At 60.5% G+C, this 15,966-nt stretch overlaps 2 protein-coding genes across 2 annotated transcripts; one reads left to right on the forward strand and one right to left on the reverse strand.

The window, feature by feature from the left end:
• Window positions 1-770: 770 nt before the first annotated feature.
• Window positions 771-11,928, reverse strand: LOC126041812 (collagen alpha-1(III) chain-like). The gene is made up of 8 exons (XM_049808056.1): window positions 11,855-11,928; window positions 11,415-11,621; window positions 11,030-11,314; window positions 10,821-10,959; window positions 10,649-10,734; window positions 10,214-10,432; window positions 1,144-1,227; window positions 771-992 (listed from the first exon to the last, which is right to left on the reverse strand). The coding sequence occupies exons 1-8, from the start codon at window positions 11,879-11,881 to the stop codon at window positions 885-887; spliced, it is 1,155 nt and encodes a 384-aa protein (XP_049664013.1). The 5' UTR covers window positions 11,882-11,928; the 3' UTR covers window positions 771-884.
• A 1,101-nt stretch (window positions 11,929-13,029) lies between these two features.
• GADD45B (growth arrest and DNA damage inducible beta) lies at window positions 13,030-14,850 on the forward strand. Its single transcript, XM_049809010.1, has 4 exons — window positions 13,030-13,258; window positions 13,355-13,456; window positions 13,806-14,019; window positions 14,157-14,850. The coding sequence occupies exons 1-4, from the start codon at window positions 13,221-13,223 to the stop codon at window positions 14,268-14,270; spliced, it is 468 nt and encodes a 155-aa protein (XP_049664967.1). The 5' UTR covers window positions 13,030-13,220; the 3' UTR covers window positions 14,271-14,850.
• Window positions 14,851-15,966: the final 1,116 nt, after the last annotated feature.

Below are 15,966 nucleotides of genomic sequence, written 5' to 3' on the forward strand. Positions count from 1 at the left end.
ACAGCACAGTACTGGGGTGCACAGTGCAGTACCAGGGTGCACAGCACAATACTGGGGTGCGCAGCACAGTACTGGGGTGCACAGCACAGTACCAGGGTGCACAGCACAGTACTGGGGTTCACAGCGCAGTACCAGGGTGTGCAGCACAGTGCCGGGGTGCGCAGCACAGTGCCGAGGCTGTGCAGCCACGTCACGCCCGGGGGGTGCAGCGCAGCGGGGTGCAGCGCGGGGGCTGTGCAGGGGACGCAGTGCAACGGCTGCGGGACCGAGCGGCCGCGGGCCAGCCTGGGCTGCGCGGTGCGATGCGGCACAGGGCCTGGGCGACACGCTACGTACGATGCAGGATGGGGCGGCTGGTCCATGGAGGCCCCTCGCATCCCCCTGCCCTCAGCCTCTCTTCTCAAACTGCTTCTCCACCCATCAGCCTCTGGTGGATCAGGAATAACCGGGGCCGTGACCACAAGAGCCCCCCCCGGGCCCAGCCCTTGGCCCCCAGCCCACCCCGGCAATGTCCTCCCCCTCCTGCTCCCCCACCACGCATCCCACCCCAGCCTTGGATGCCCCACACAGACCTGCAGCAGGATGGGACCCCACCCCGCCCAGCACCCCAGGACCCGTGCCCAGCAGCAGAAGGGTGCTGGCCCCCCCGGAATCCCCCAAGGAGCAGGCGGCAGGCGTGAATCCAAGTCGTTTAATGTGACTCTGGCCCTGGACACCCACAGCCCCACGGGCCAGGGCACCCAAGGGTGCTGTACAGGCACATCCAGGCACGTCCCGGTGCGGGGAGGGGGCCGGGGGCCCACGGCTGCCCCTCCACCGCATGGGGCCCAGCCTGGGCCAGCAGCATCCCGGCGGCTGGTGGTGTCCCCGGTGTCCTCGATCCCTTAGGAGCACTTGAGGATGAACAAGTTGCAGGCGGTGCCGCGGGGGCAGCTGCAGAGCTTCCCGATGCGTGCCCCCCTCCGCACCGCGCAGGGGTCCCCAGGCTCGCACTGCAGGACAAGCACCCATCAGCCCTGGAGCTCGGCCAGCCCAGACCCCCCCAGGGCTAGACCCCCCGTGACCAGCACCCAAAGGGTCCAGCTCCAGCGCCAGCCTGAGCACCCAGGGCTGAGCACCCACCACCCCCCAGCCCTGCCGTACCAAGGGCACCCAGCTCAGCCTCTTCTCCACCGCCGGCAGCTCCCTGCTCCCCAGCTTCTCCAGCACCTCCTGCAGCGCCTCGACCTGCCGCAGACAGCACCCTGTCACCCGGGGGCTCTGGATCCACATCACCCCAAGCCCCCCAGGATACCGGTGCCGGATCCCATCCCACCCATGAAGAGCACCCAGTCCCACAGGTTGCACTCTGGGGTGCAATCACCACTCCAGACCCCCTGCGCCTGGCTCAGGCTCAGTCCCCGCCGGGGGGTGGGGGGGATCATGGCTGGGGCAGGATCAGGGGGCTCAGGGTGCATCCCACCCCCCTGGGTGCAGCCCCATGCCCCCTCCCTGGCACCCACCACCTTCTCCCACTCGGCACAGCATATCCCTTCACCACACTTGAGCCAGGGCAGCCCATCGGGGCAGGATGGGGAGGGAAAACCAGGAAAAAGCTACAAATTCCCATGTGCCACGGGATGGCCCCACTGCCCCCGGGGGAGCTGCTTCAAGGACACCCCCCCCCCATAAACACGCAAGAGCAGCAGCAGCAGAAAACCAGTGGCGAGGTCTTGGTCTCCCCCTCCCCAACGCCCCGGCATGGCCAGAACCAGCCCCCAAACTGGGGCAACGGGAGCATGAGCACCCCAAGGTGCCCCAGAGCCACACGGGGGCTGCTGGGGGCCCTGTCCTCCCCAGACACCGCTCCCCAGCCCCTTACCAGCTCCGTCTCCTCCTGGCTCTGCCCGGGCAGGCTCTTGGCCGGCTGGAGCCCCAGCACCGGCTCTGTGGAACCCAGCAGGATGAGGCCGGAGCTGGCCAGGCAGAGCAGGCAGAGCCAGGCGCTTTCCATGCTCCCGGTGCCAGATGCTTCTCCGGATGCTCCCAGATGCGCCCGACTCAGCCGGCTTTATAACCCCCTCCGCCACCCCACCGCAGCCACCGACGGGCACCGGCGTGGGCAAACACCTGCTGACGCAGATGGGGAGCGGGCGCTTAGCGGGTGCGTGTGTGTCCCCCCAAACCTTGATGCTGTCATCAAGCTGGATGGGGGACACACGTCCCCGGGAGATGTATCCCCTGGGACACACGTGCCCCGAGCCGGTGGCAAGGAGCCGTCGGGATGTACGTCAGTGCCACGTCCAGCCGGAGCAGCCCAAGAGCCGGCGGGTGCAGAATCCCCCGCCGGGGCTGAGCCCCCCCAGCCCCGCAGGGAGGCAGAGGCCACTCTGCCAATTCCCTGAGCAAACACGGCTCTGCGGTGCGGCTCATCCCGGCGCGTCTCACTCGCCGGCGCGCCGCTGGCAGAGCCCAGGGTCCCTCCGGGGATGGCACACGGGTCTCACAAACAGCTTTATTCCAAAGGAGGGGACTGGGGGTGGGGGGACAAAGCGGGGGACACAAAGAGGGTGCTGCAGCCCCCCCTGGGCCAGGGCTCTGATACAGAGCCGGCCACAGAGGAGAAAGGCTGCTCCCCCCCATCCCTGCAGTGTGGGTAGTCAGGGTCTGGCGGCCAGAAGATACCGCGCTGTACGGAAAGACAGGGCCCCTCTCCTGATAGCCCATGGTGCTTAGTTTATGATGTCAGCAGACGGAAGTGACGTTGTAAACCCAAGCTCTATACTGCCGTGTCACTCACTAATAAATACCATTTGCCGTCCACCCCACTGGTGTCAGTGAGCTGATGGCCCGAGCGGCCTGGGGTTGGTCGCCGTGCCGGTCCTGAACCAGGTCGCCACGCCACCGAAGGTGACAAGTGGTGCCAAAACTTGGGAAACTCGCCTGGAATCGGGTGAACGGCGGCCGGAGCGGCAGGACCAGCCCAGCGGGGAGGATGCTCCCAGACCAACAAGGAGGATGGAAGTCCTGGTGAAGGTGGTATCACAATGACATAAGCAGTGGGTATCGATTGTAAACCCAAAGATTTTACTCTCGCAGTTGCGAGGCTTTTGCAAATTGGGGTCATTGACCAGCCGGTGGATATTCTCCACCCCGAAGCGTGGGATAAATGCACTAAAGCATTAGCCGAGGAGACGAGGTCCTCGGGTTGTGGGAAAAAACCTTAAGTCGTGGGGGAAAGTCGTACAGGCCCTGCGGAAGGCCACACAAGAACAGGAGACCCGGAGGGCGGCAAAGAACTGTTTGTCGGCCACCCCAAAATTGGGAGTCAGGGCAGCCACGCCAACTTTGCACCCCCCAGACAATGACGATTCTGCTGAGCCTAAAGATCTACAAGAGGGCGACACGTCCCCTCAACTCCCGAACCCCGACCCGCTTACGGAGGGACAGAAACGAGCTAAATCCTTCTGGGGTGGGTTAGTTGAGGCCAGGGGAGCTGCAGAGAAACCAGAGTCTGGGGAAGTCTGGGCTACACCAGCACCCTCCGCGCCCCAGGACCGCGCCGAGCAAAAAGGCAGAGGGCGGGGCGAGGCAAGGGGGCGGGGCGAGGCAAGAGGGCGGGGCGAGGCAAGAGGGCGGGGCGAGGCAAGAGGGCGGGAACGGCCCGCCCACAAGGGAAGCGGGCGGGGCCGGAGCCCGACAAAAAGGTACTGGAAACCGGAAGTAACCAGTCAGTCGGGCTCTGACTCTGGATCAGATGCTGTCTGGGAGGAGTGGCTCGCAACTGATTCAAATTTAGAGGAGGAGGAAACGGAGACAAACAGTCAAGGGCCAAAATATCCCCATCCAAATTAAAGAGGAACCTCGAGGGGGAGAAATCCCTCTCACGGACTGGAGGAAAATAAAGATTGCGTGCGCAGGCTGGGCCCCATCGGCCGCGCTAGCGTTCCCGGTCCGGGGGACGGATGGGCGATGGAGGGTCCACTCGCCAATAAACCCTAAGGACATACAAGCGATTGTTAAGGCAATCGCGGATAAAGGGCTTAATTCTGCCATGATCTCCACCCTCATAGATGGTGTCTTCGGGGGAGATGATATGCTCCCGTTCGATATAAAACAAACTTGTAGATTGATCTTTGACGGGGCAGGGATGATTGTTTTTAAACAAGAATGGGAGGACAACTGTGCGAGACAACTAGCCCAGGTAACCGGGGCGGATCACCCGCTACATGGCTCCAGCCTGCAGCGGCTGATGGGTACGGACTCAACAACGATCACCCCCCAGGCACAGGCCCAGGGCCTGCGGGCCCATGAAGTTACGACAACTACTCGTGCGGCCAGGGAAGCTATTCTCACAGCCTCTAGAGTTATTGCCAAGCCATCGCCATGGTCCACAATAAAGCAAAATGAAAGCGAGAGCTTTACGCAATTTGTGGATCGTCTCCAAGCAGCGGTCGACTCTTCGGCCCTGCCTGCGGAGGAAAAAGGCCCGGTCGTAGCAGAATGTTTACGTCAGCAGTGTAATTCGGCAACCAGAGAAATCCTACGATCACTGCCAGTGGGGTCAAGTATCGCGGACATGATTAAGCATGGCGCAAAGGAAGAGCATCTAGCCCCGATTCAGGCGGCTGTTTGTACCGCAATAGCTAGTGTGACGGCACGTTTTAAATGTGGCCAGGCGGGCCACGTTGTGGCAAACTGCCCTCGGTCGGGCGACCCACTAACAGCGCTTCCCCCACGCCAGAACCGACCCAGAGGACCGTGTTGGGCCTGCGGAAAGAAAGGACATTTTGCTAAGGAATGCAGATCTAAAACTCAGGGAAACGGGAGGGGGAGAGGGCACCTGGGCCGTGCACAGCCCTCTCCCACTTGGGACATGAGGCGGCCCAACTATGCCGACCCCGGATGGGGCGAAGCGCTCCCGAACCCGCTGCCACCTCGAGAAGCGACCAACTTTATGGTTCAACCGACGATCCAGCCGAACCTGTCCCTACCTCAGGGACAGCAAGGACCACCCCCTGGGGGCGAGACCCCAGGGTGGCCCTGGCAGTAAAGTGTGATAACCCGCCAGTGGTGTGGGGGATTTGTTCCCTCTATAATACCTTAAATGACACCACCATTAGCGTCCCCTTTTTGATCGATACCGGAGCAGATGTTACAGTTATCCCTGAGACGAACTGGCCCCCGCGTTGGAAATTGGAAGACGCCCCCATGGTGGGTGGAGTCGGGGGATTAACCCGAGCTCGGAAGAGTGCTCAATTGGTAGCAATCACGCTTCACACTGAAAAAGGACCAGAGAAAACCATTACCCTCTTCCCATATGTCATGTCAGGAGTCCCACCCCTGTTGGGAAGGGACGCTCTAGCCCTATTAAAAGCCAGGGTGACAAATTTACCGTAAGGGCCACTGCCGCATACCCACTCCCGCCAATTAGACTGACGTGGAAATCGTCCGACCCAGTGTGGGTCGAGCAGTGGCCCCTGTCAAAGCCTCGAATGGACGCTCTTCTTGAGCTAGTCGACCGCGAACTACAACGAGGTCATATAGAGCCTTCTACTAGCCCATGGAACACCCCAGTTTTTGTAATACCCAAACGAACTGGCGAGGGGTTTCGCCTCCTCCATGACCTGCGTGAAGTAAATAAGAGAATTCAACCAATGGGCCCCGTCCAAACGCTGTTGCCCATGAACTCTGTGATACCAGAAGGACAACCTTGTGCTGTCCTTGATATTAAGGACTGTTTCTTTTCGATACCCCTGCATGAGGAGGACAAGGAGCGGTTTGCTTTTTCTGTCGTGTTCCCAAACAGCCAACTCCCCAACCTACGTTTCCAGCGGAAAGTGCTGCCTCAAGGAATGATCAACTCGCCTACTATCTGCCACATTACAGTGGATCGGGCGCTGGCACCGGTTCGGCGCAGTGACCCGACCGCGACTATCATTCAATACATGGATGATATCTTGATCGCCGCGCTGTCAGGAAGTCAGGTGGACCAGCTGGTATCAACAGTTTCGGAAACTTTAAAAACAAACGGGTTCGAGATCGCGAGCACGAAAGTTAAAAGAGGACCATGTGTAAGCTTTTTGGGAGTGGGGATCACAAGTTCTTACGTAACTCCCCCCCAAATAAAAATCCGTTGGAACATCAGAACACTCCATGATATGCAACAGTTAGTGGGGTCCTTGCAATGGCTCCGCAACATTGTCCTGATCCCTCCCGAAATCATGGCCCCCTGTATGATCTTCTGAAAGGAAAGAACCCATGGGAACAAAAAACTCTGACGACGGAAGCAATGAACCCTCTTGACTTTATCGAGCAACAGGTATCGTCAAGCACGCTCGCCAGGTGGAACCCAGATGTACCACTCGATCTGTGTGTACATTTCATGGAGGGAGGGGGAGTAGGGGCACTAGCCCAGGGGCCCCCTGAAAAAGCTCAACCAATACAATGGATAGTCCTGGGAAAACCGTCACTCGCATTCTCTCCAGGAGTCGAGTGCCTTGGTAACCTCATCATGAAAGGCAGAAAACTCGCCCTAAGACACCTAGGCATCGAACCCGCCAGGATATACCTACCCTTCCGCAAACAGCTCCCAACGCAATCAGTGGCCATGTCAGAGTATCTAGCTATAGCTCTCGTTGGATTTGGCGGAGAAGTCCGGTATGCTACAAAACCCCCCTGGACTCAAATGCTGGCAATTGTCAACATCGACCTCCCACAGAAGATCATGGATCGGCCCCAACGGGGACCAACGGTCTTCACAGATGCACCCTCGGCGACCTCAACCGCGGCGGTGGTATGGCAATCGGGAGGAGAATGGCACTGCATTAAAATGACCGATTGTGCGCTTTCAGTCCAGCAGTTAGAAGCGATGGCCGTAGTACTGGCGTGTGGACTGTTCCCAATGGAACACCTCAACATAGTGACCGATTCGATGTTCGTGGCCAAGCTTTGCTTAGCCATGTCAGGACCCGGCGTGTCAACATCCACAACAGCTCTCATGCTGGAAGAAGCACCTTCTTCCCGAAAGGGCACCATATCGGTCATCCACGTCAACAGCCACAACCCAATCAAAGGGTTTTTCCAAACCGGCAAAGACAAAGCAGACGCCGCTGCAAAAGGGTTGTGGACACTGAGAGATGCCCGTCAGCTACATGAGTTTCTCCACATCGGAGCTAAAGCTCTAGCAAAGAAATGCGGTATCTCGGTCACTGACGCGAAACACATAGTAGCCACGTGTCCCCACTGTCAGAAAGCACCACTGTGGTCCAGTGGAGTCAACCCCAGAGGCCTTAAGGCCTCCGAGGTGTGGCAGACAGATTTTACGTTCTGTCAGTTGCTGAAACCTCGAGCGTGGCTAGCGGTAACCGTAGATACATATAGCGGAGTGATCGTAGCCACGCAACACCTTAGAACCGATTCCAAAGCGACCATCCAACATTGGTTGACGGTCATGGCATGGCTTGGCGTCCCTAATCAGATCAAAACAGACAACGGTCTGAACTTCATCTCTAAATCATTCCAGGCATTTGCTTTGAAATGGGGTATCGCCCTAACACACGGCATTCCGTATAATAGCACAGAACAAGCTATAGTCGAACGAGCAAATCAAACTCTGAAATCTAAATTAGAGGTGTTGGCAAAACCAGAAGGTTTTGCCAACGCCATTCTCCCGGGGGACCAAGCACACCTGCTGGCAACCGCTCTTTTAGCACTAAATCAATTCCCCAGGGGGGAAGAAGTGAATAGCCCCACCCAAAAACATTGGGCCACTCGAACGCTAGAAGAAGGCCCGCTGGTCATAATTAGAAACGAGCTGGGAGAATGGGAACAAGGGTGGAGGCTAGTCCTTACAGGGTGAGGGTATGCCGCTGTTAAAAAAGATGGAAAAGTTAAGTGGTGTCCACCCAAGTCCATTAAACCGGACCTTCAGAATATAACTAATGAAAACTGTGAGTTTTTGTCCACAGGACCAGATTATCAGACGTCCTCGTAACCCGTACATCCCGGTGACAAGAGAGAGCGACAGGTCGACAAGCATCCTGCCCGCACCCGAGAGTTCCGCACTGGTGGAATCCAAACAACGACGACGTAGCCCCCATGGGAGGGAGCTGCGACACCTTTGTGTGATCTTGATTTTGGGGCTTGTCATTATAAGACAGGTAGAATCAGAGTACCATCCCCATCGTCCATTCAGGTGGGTCCTACGAGACCCTAGCGGTGATAAAGTGATAAGGGAAAACACAACAGCAGGTGCCCCGACTTTCAGTGTGAACATTAGTGACCTATTTCCGAGTTTCAAGGATTGGTCTTTCCCCCCGAGCGGCTTCCAACGAGCCACGTATTGGTGTCCCAGTTCAAACCCAGGAATGAGTTATTGTAACTATCCAGGGTATTGGTTTTGTGGATATTGGGGATGTGAGACCATTGTAACAAGTGATAGATGGAAACCAGGAAAAGAGGACGAATTTTTGCGGGTAAGATGGGGACCAAACGGGTGTAAACATCCAAAATTCGCAAAAGATGGATCGCCACTTGCGAAAAGTAATTGTACCCATTTAAATCTGGAAATCCTACACCCGACTAATGCGGGTTGGGCTGCAGGAAAAATGTGGTCAGTATTCATTCACAAATCTGGTGAAGATCCGGGAGTAGTGATACAAATTATTAGGCTCATGCCACAGGTACCCCAAGCAATCGGGCCTAACCCGGTTCTTAACCCACAAATATCTACGCCTTTACTATATAATACCACAAGTAATACCAGAGTTACCACACCTGCAACGACACGCACCACCAAAATTCCTGATGAAAATCCTCTCTGGAAAATGATGCGAGCTAGCTACCAAGTACTTAACAAAACTGACCCAAATCTTACGGAGCATTGTTGGCTGTGTTACGGACTAAACCCACCCTTTTATGAGGCAGTAGGAGTAAGTGACAAACCCATACGAGTAAATGTTTCAAATCCGGCCCAGTGTATATGGGACGCAGAGAAACAAGGAATTACATTAGCACGGGTGGTGGGGAGTGGTGTGTGTGTAGGCAAAGTCCCAAAACACAAAAAACAACTGTGTGTTAATAAGACACAAGATAAAACCCCTGCAAAGTGGTTAGTACCAGCCAACAATACCAAGTGGGTTTGTTCTATTATGGGAGTTACACCTTGTTTGTCGCTGGAGAAGTTTGATGAATCCGCAGAATATTGTGTCCAGGTAACTATAGTCCCTAAAATCTGTTATCATTCCGAAGACTTTGTCTACGACTCGCAGATTACCCCAGAACATCATCGGTCTAAACGAGAACCCTTCACAGCACTAACGGTAGCTACTCTAATGCTCATAGGACGTGCGGGGATGGGTACAGGAGTAGCATCCTTGGTGCAACAGAGTAAAGAATTTAGCGCCTTGAGGGTGGCAGTAGATGAGGATCTTGCCAGAACTGAACAATCGATAAGTGCATTAGAACAATCAATTAGATCATTATCTGAAGTAGTGTTACAAAATCGAAGAGGATTAGACCTGATGTTCCTACAACAAGGGGGGTTGTGCGCTGCACTAAGGGAAGAGTGTTGTGTATATGCGGACCACACCGGAATTGTAAGAGACGCTATGGCCAAATTGCGAGAAGGACTAGAAAAACAAAAAAGGGAACGAGAGGCACAACAAAGTTGGTTTACATCATGGTTTAACCATTCGCCATGGCTGACCACTCTGATATCTACCTTGATAGGGCCGATCATAATGATCGTTATAGTATTGATCTTTGGACCATGTATATTGAATAGGCTTGTGTCGTTTGTTAAGAGCCGGCTAGAGAAGGTTAACATCATGTTGATAGAACGCCGACAACTGCTTTAAAAATGTTCTTGTTCAAAATTTCCTTTAGCTGTCCCCAGTTATACCCCGTTACTCCCAGTTACCCCCCAGTTACCTCTTGCTTAGTGTGCCTTATATTTTCTATTCAAGTTTGTGATATATATATTTTTTAAGATTGTTATGTTCTTCATCCAAGATTACGATATATATATTCTTTTAAGATTGTTATATTTTAGCCAATTTAATTACGCATAGGGAGGGGGGAAATGTAGGTAGTCAGGGTCTGGCGGCCGGAAGATATCGCGCTGTACGGAAAGACAGGGCCCCTCTCCTGATAGCCCATGGCGCTTAGTTTATGATATCAGCAGACGGAAGTGACGTTGTAAACCCAAGCTATATAATGCCGTGTCACTCACTAATAAACGCCGTTTGCCGTCCACCCCATTGGTGTCAGTGAGCTGATGGCCCGAGCGGCCTGGGGTTGGTCGCCGTGCCGGTCCTGAACCAGGTCGCCACGCCACCGAAGGCAACACTGCAGCCAGGACCCCCGTGGAGGGGACCCCTCCACAAGTGAGGGGAGAGCAGGAGCGCGGCGTTACCCGACGGCCGCCCCTCCGGCGGGGCACGGGATCCAGCTGGAGGAGAGCAGACACGGGTGAGCGGCAGGGAATGGGCGATGGGGTATCCCAGCCCCCTCATTCCCATGTCCCACAGCCACAGCAAGTCCCCCAGTGTCCCTGTGGGGTCCCCCGTGCCTCCCCCCCACCCCGAGCAGGGTGGTGATGGGAGAGCAGGGCCCTGCTGGGAGCACGGGGAGGGGGGTCCCGGTGCCGGAGCGTCCTCAAACCCACCTGCCCTCCTAGCTGCGTGGGGGCTTCTGCCTGCGGCCTGGTCTCAGGGCGTGCTTGGCAGCCTCTGCCCGGCCTTCCTGGAGGCCCTGAGGCACAGAAGAGTGGGGGGGTCAGGGACACACACCCTCTCCTTCCCCCCTCCCCACGCATCCCATTTGCCCCCCCACCGTACCACGTAGAAGCCGGTGTGGTACCCGCTCATGTACCAGGCCATCAGCATTGCGGCCAAGGCGCTCTCCTCCTCCTCTTCCTCCTGCAGGGTGTGCAGCGGGGCTGGGGGCCACGGTGGGGGCATCACCTACCAGCAGCACCTGCAGCCCCCTTAGGGAGATACAGGGGGGCACGGGGTACCCCAAGGCCGGGGGGATGGCGGGCACTCACCTCAGGGGGCTGGGGGAAGCAGGGCACCCGCTTGCCCTTCCTCCTCCTCATACTTGGGGGTGGCTCCCACGATGAAGGGGGACCCTCACCCCCCGGGGTGTCAGGGGACCCCCAGGCCCCGGGGCGGGGGGGCAAGAGATCGGCCAGCGCCTGCTCCTCGGTGTTGCCGTAGCCGTCGAATTCCACCAAGCACGTGCCGGCGGCGGGGTCCAGCGCCCGCAGGTGGGCAGGGTACAACCGCCCGTCCCCTGCCCAGGTGGTGACGCAGGCGTCGCCCACCCTCCACTGTGGGGAGATTTGGGGGAGGGGGGGGTCAGGTGCTGGGGTCACAGGGGGACAGCGTGGACCCCAAATCCCAGGGGGTTTGGGTACACGGCTTGCTCACCTGGTGGCCTTCCTCCTCCTCCTCCTCCTCCTCCTCCTTCTCCTCCTCCTCGCTGGGGATCACGCTCGAGGTGGGGGTCTCGGAGCCACCGTCCGACCCCTCGCCCGGGGGGTCCCGGGGACGGGAGGTGCGGGGGCAGCGGAACAGGGCAGCCCCCGGCATCGTCGTCTTCCCCGAGGACGAACCCCTCGTCCCGGGGTCGGGACCCTGCGGGCAGCAAAGGCGACGTCACGGAACGGGACGGGGACACGGGCACCCGCGGAACATCCCGGTCCCATCCCGGACACCGGCTGGACCGGGGCGCCGAGACCCGCCGCCCCCCCCTCCCCTTCCCTCCCGCCGCCTGTCCCGTCCCCCCGAGCCGAGTTAGTCCAGACCCTCCAGCCCCCAGTTCGGTAGCCCACAGCCCCGGTCCGGTCGCCCACGGCCCCGGTGCCCACCCGCGGCCCCGGGGCACTTTCGGCCATGGCCCGGTGCGGGCGGCACCACCCCCGCGCCTACACGTGGCCCCGCGCCCCGCCCACAGCTCCCCGCGCCCCGCCTACCTACCCGCGCGGTGCCCTCTGGGTAATGTAGTCCCCGCCCTCCCCGCGCGGAGCGGGCTGGGCGCGCCGTGACTACATTTCCCAGAGAGAAGCGCGAGTGGGGCAGCGAGCGGGAGGGCAGAGCGCCGCCGCCGCCTCTCCTGCCCCCTGCTGGTAAGGAGGTGTGCATGGGTGCAACGAGTTGCGGCCGTTCTCGGCGGGGCGGGGACGGGACACCGGCGGGGGTGGGAGCGGGGGGGGGGGAGGGCGGTACCGGCACCGTGGGTGGGCGGCGGGAGCGCCAGCAGCCGGGAGAGCCTCCCGGCGGGCGTGCAAGGCCGCGGGGCAGCCCCGGCAGGTGGCAGCCGCCGCCCGCCCCAGCCCCGGACCTCGGCCCGCCCCCCCCCCGGTGCACGGAGGTCCCAGCGCGTGTCCCCGTTTCCCCCGGGTTTGAGCGCACCGACACCCGACACCCCCCCCCCGCCCCGCCGTTACAAGTGCCGGTGCAGGGACTGAGCCTCCCCCGCGCCCCCGGTGCACGGACCGACCCCCCGAGGCCCCCCCCCCGGTGCCGTCCCCGGTGCCCTGACACCCCCGGTGCACGTACAGACACCCCACCCCCCACCCCCATTACAGACGCCGGTGCACGGACCGACCCCCGGTGCACGGACAGATCCCCCCGGTCTATGGACGGACCCCCCCGGTGCCGCCCCCGGTCCACGGTCGGACCCCCCGGTGCATGGACAGCCCCCCCCGCCTTGCAGACCCCGGTGCACGGACAGACACCCCGGTTCATGGACGAACCCCCGGTGCCGCCCCCGGTCCACGGTCGGACCCCCCCGGTGCACATCCCGACCCCCCCCCCCCCCCGGTGCAGCCCCCGGTCCCCGCACGGCCCCGGGGCGGGGGTTCCCCCCACCCCACCCGCTCATCCCCACGTGGGACCCGCCGGCGGCGTCCAATCCCCGCAGCGCCCGCCCGTCCTTTTGTGCCGGATCAACCAATAGGTGAAGCGGGGGCGCCGCGTGACGCCCCGCCCCGTGGCAGGAGCCTATAAAAGGCGACGCCGGGCGCGCCGGGGGCTCAGAGCGATCGCGCTGCAGCTGCGGCTGGAAGGAATCGGGCACCGCGACAGCACCGCGACAGCACCGCGACAGCACCGCGACAGCACCGCGACAGCACCGCGACAGCACCGCTCTCGGGATTATCTCACTTGGGATTTGCCTTCTCCTCCCGCGGAACCCGCGGCCCCTGGGCTCCCGCCCCGGATTACAATTGCACCATGACCCTGGAGGAGCTGGTGCCTTGCGATAGCAGCAAGTAAGTGCGGCGGCCGTGGGTCGAGGAGGTGGCGGGGGGGGAGATCTTCCTTGTCGTTGCTGTTGCTTACCGGTTCTCTCACCCCCCCCTCCGTAGGATGCAGGCGGTGAGCGAGGCGGTGGAGCGGGTGCTGGTGGCAGCGCAGCGGCAGGACCGGCTGACGGTGGGGGTCTACGAGTCCGCCAAGCTGATGAATGTGTGAGTATCCCGGGGGGGGGCCTGTCCGAGCAGGGTGGGTGTAAGGCAAGGTGTCTGTGCCGGGGGGGGGATCCAGACGGCAGAGTTTGCATGGGGAAGTGGGGCGGGGGGGGGTGTTTGCCCTGGAGTGGAGTTAGCAAAGGGTTTGGGGAGGGGGGGGGGGGGCTGCCTGGAGCAGCCCCAGTGCTGTGGGTGGGGGGTCTGTCCCCGGTTCCTTCCCTGCACGCGGGGAGGTGGCCCCGGTGACGTGGGGTGTCAGTGTCCCACGGGTGTGACAGCACCAGGGTGGGGGGGTTTGCACCATCCAGAGCTGGTCCGGTCCCCCCCTAAACGCCCCGTGCGCCCGCAGGGACCCCGACAGCGTGGTGCTGTGCCTGCTGGCCACCGATGAGGAGGACGAAGGTGACATCGCCCTGCAGATCCACTTCACCCTCATCCAGGCTTTCTGCTGCGACAACGACATCCACATACTGCGCGTTTCGGGCATGCAACGCCTGGCCGCCATCCTGGGCGAACCCGCGCCGGGCGCCGAGCCCCGCGATCTCCATTGCCTCTTAGTCACGGTGAGTGGGACGGTGATGCACCGGCAGCCCCGTGATTCACGCCGGGCATCGCACCAAGGACGGGAAGGGGGACGCAAACACTCAGGGCCACGTGTTTGGGACGACGGTGGCACTAACCTCGTGTTTTTGCTTCCCAGAACCCGCACACGGACGCCTGGAAGAGCCAAGGGTTGGCAGAGGTGGCCAGTTACTGCGCCGAGAGCCGCGACAAGAACCAGTGGGTGCCGTACGTCTGTCTGCAGGAACGCTGAGCCGGTTCCGGCTGATGCCCGGCTCTGTATCTGAAGGAGGAGGGGAAAAAAAAACCAAAAACTAAAACAACAGAAAGAAGAAGGAGAAATGGCCAGTTAAAAAACACAAACCCAAACACCCACCGATTTTATTTTTCTTTTTAACCGGAGAGGAGAAAGGAGCAGCCCGGCCGCACCGGTGGGCATGGGAAGGAGGCGAGGCGCGGCCGTGCCGTGCCGGCAGCCCGGTGGGACGCTGGCCGGAGCGCACCGGAGCCGTGCCGAGGAGTTGTGCTTGGCCGCGGGGACCGTGGGACCGAGGAGCCCCAGGACGGGCACTGCGGGGCGGAGATGGAGACTGTTTTGTTTTCTTTTTGGCATCTGTGACTCGGCGGAGGCGAGGACTGCGGAGGGACGGATTTTTGCAAACGAACTGCTTTTGCCGAGGGATAAATTATCGTCTGCAGCGCTGGACCTGCGCTGCCAGTGTCGGTTTTTGCACTCAAGCCACTTGGAGACCCTGATCTGAATCTATTCCAGAGTCTATTCTTATACCAATTTACGAAAAGAATAATTATTTGCAATAAAATGTCTGAAATCACGGGTGTCTGCCTTCCTCTGCTCTGCCGGAGCTGTTCCCACGGGGAGTGGGATCAGCCGCTCCCGGGCTGGTTTCGGGGAGGGGCCCCCCCAGGCTGTGCTTGGCACCCGCCCCGCTCCCAGCCTCCCCCCGGGGTTCTGCAGGGGGGGGCCCTCAGGGCAGGGCTGGGGCATTTCCCACCCATGCACAGCCCCCCCCCCTTTCTCCAAAAAAGGGTCCTTCCACAAAAAAATCACCCGCGGTGGGGACCCCATGCATGGCCCTGATGTCCGAGGGAAACTGAGGCACAGCCTGGGGGCTGACCCGGGGTTTTGGGACCAACCCCCTGCCAAACCGCAGCTCCCTCCAGCCCCCCCCCGGCCGTGGGAACCGGGACTGCCCCCAAACCCCCCTGGGAGCTGGGACTCACAGTGCTCGGCGCTGCAGATACCCACGGCCCTGGGGGGCTGCTCTGACTGGCCTCTTCCTCCTGCAGCCCTGGGGGGATGCCTGTTACCCCACCTGCACTGATAAACCCTCCCCACACCTGCCCCCCCACCCCACAAACTGTGGGCACCTGTGCTCTTAAAGGACCCACCCCCCCCCCCCAGAGATGGGTGCCCAGACTCCTGGGTTCTCCCACATACAACCCCCCTGCCCCAAGTGGGTGCCTGGATTTGGGGACAGGGAGAGAGGGATGATGAAGGGGAAACTGAGGCAGCGAACTGCAGGGGCAGCAGCCACCCTCCCCGTGCCACCGTCCCAGTATGGTGGGGTGCAGGGTCCCCCCTCTGCAGGCAGTGGCGACCCCCCCCGCCCCGGGTGCTCGCCAGGTCCCCAACTGGGGGGCAGGAGCCACCTGCCTGTGCACAGAGGTGTGCACATGCGTGTATATGTGTGTGCATGCATGTGCACACGCGTGTGCGTGCCAGGGCCTGGTGCGGCACAGGAGCTGCCAGCCCCGCTCCCAGCGTCCCGGCATCGGCGCGTCGGAGCAGGCCCTGACCTGAGCTCACCCGCGCTCGCCCCCGCTGCACCCACCCCGGTTCACACGCACGCACACGCATGTACACGCACGCACGCACACGTGACATCTCCGGGCACCACGCTCTGTGCACCGGTGTCAGCCCCGGGGTG

This window comes from Accipiter gentilis, chromosome 8 (assembly GCF_929443795.1).
Source record: "Accipiter gentilis chromosome 8, bAccGen1.1, whole genome shotgun sequence".
In the NCBI taxonomy this organism is placed as follows: Eukaryota; Metazoa; Chordata; class Aves; order Accipitriformes; family Accipitridae; genus Astur; species Astur gentilis.

Excerpts from the sequence above, each read along its gene's own strand:
- GADD45B (XM_049809010.1), top strand. The coding sequence starts at position 13,221 with ATGACCCTGGAGGAGCTGGTGCCTTGCGATAGCAGCAA. Across the intron at positions 13,259-13,354 it reads GTGCCTTGCGATAGCAGCAA|GATGCAGGCGGTGAGCGAGG; the intron begins GTAAGTGCGGCG and ends CCCCCTCCGTAG. Across the intron at positions 14,020-14,156 it reads TCCATTGCCTCTTAGTCACG|AACCCGCACACGGACGCCTG; the intron begins GTGAGTGGGACG and ends TTTGCTTCCCAG.
- LOC126041812 (XM_049808056.1), bottom strand. The coding sequence starts at position 11,881 with ATGGCCGAAAGTGCCCCGGGGCCGCGG. Across the intron at positions 10,433-10,648 it reads CCACGCAGCTAGGAGGGCAG|CTGGATCCCGTGCCCCGCCG; the intron begins GTGGGTTTGAGG and ends GCTCTCCTCCAG. Across the intron at positions 1,228-10,213 it reads ACGGCAAACGGCGTTTATTA|GTCGAGGCGCTGCAGGAGGT; the intron begins GTGAGTGACACG and ends TGTCTGCGGCAG.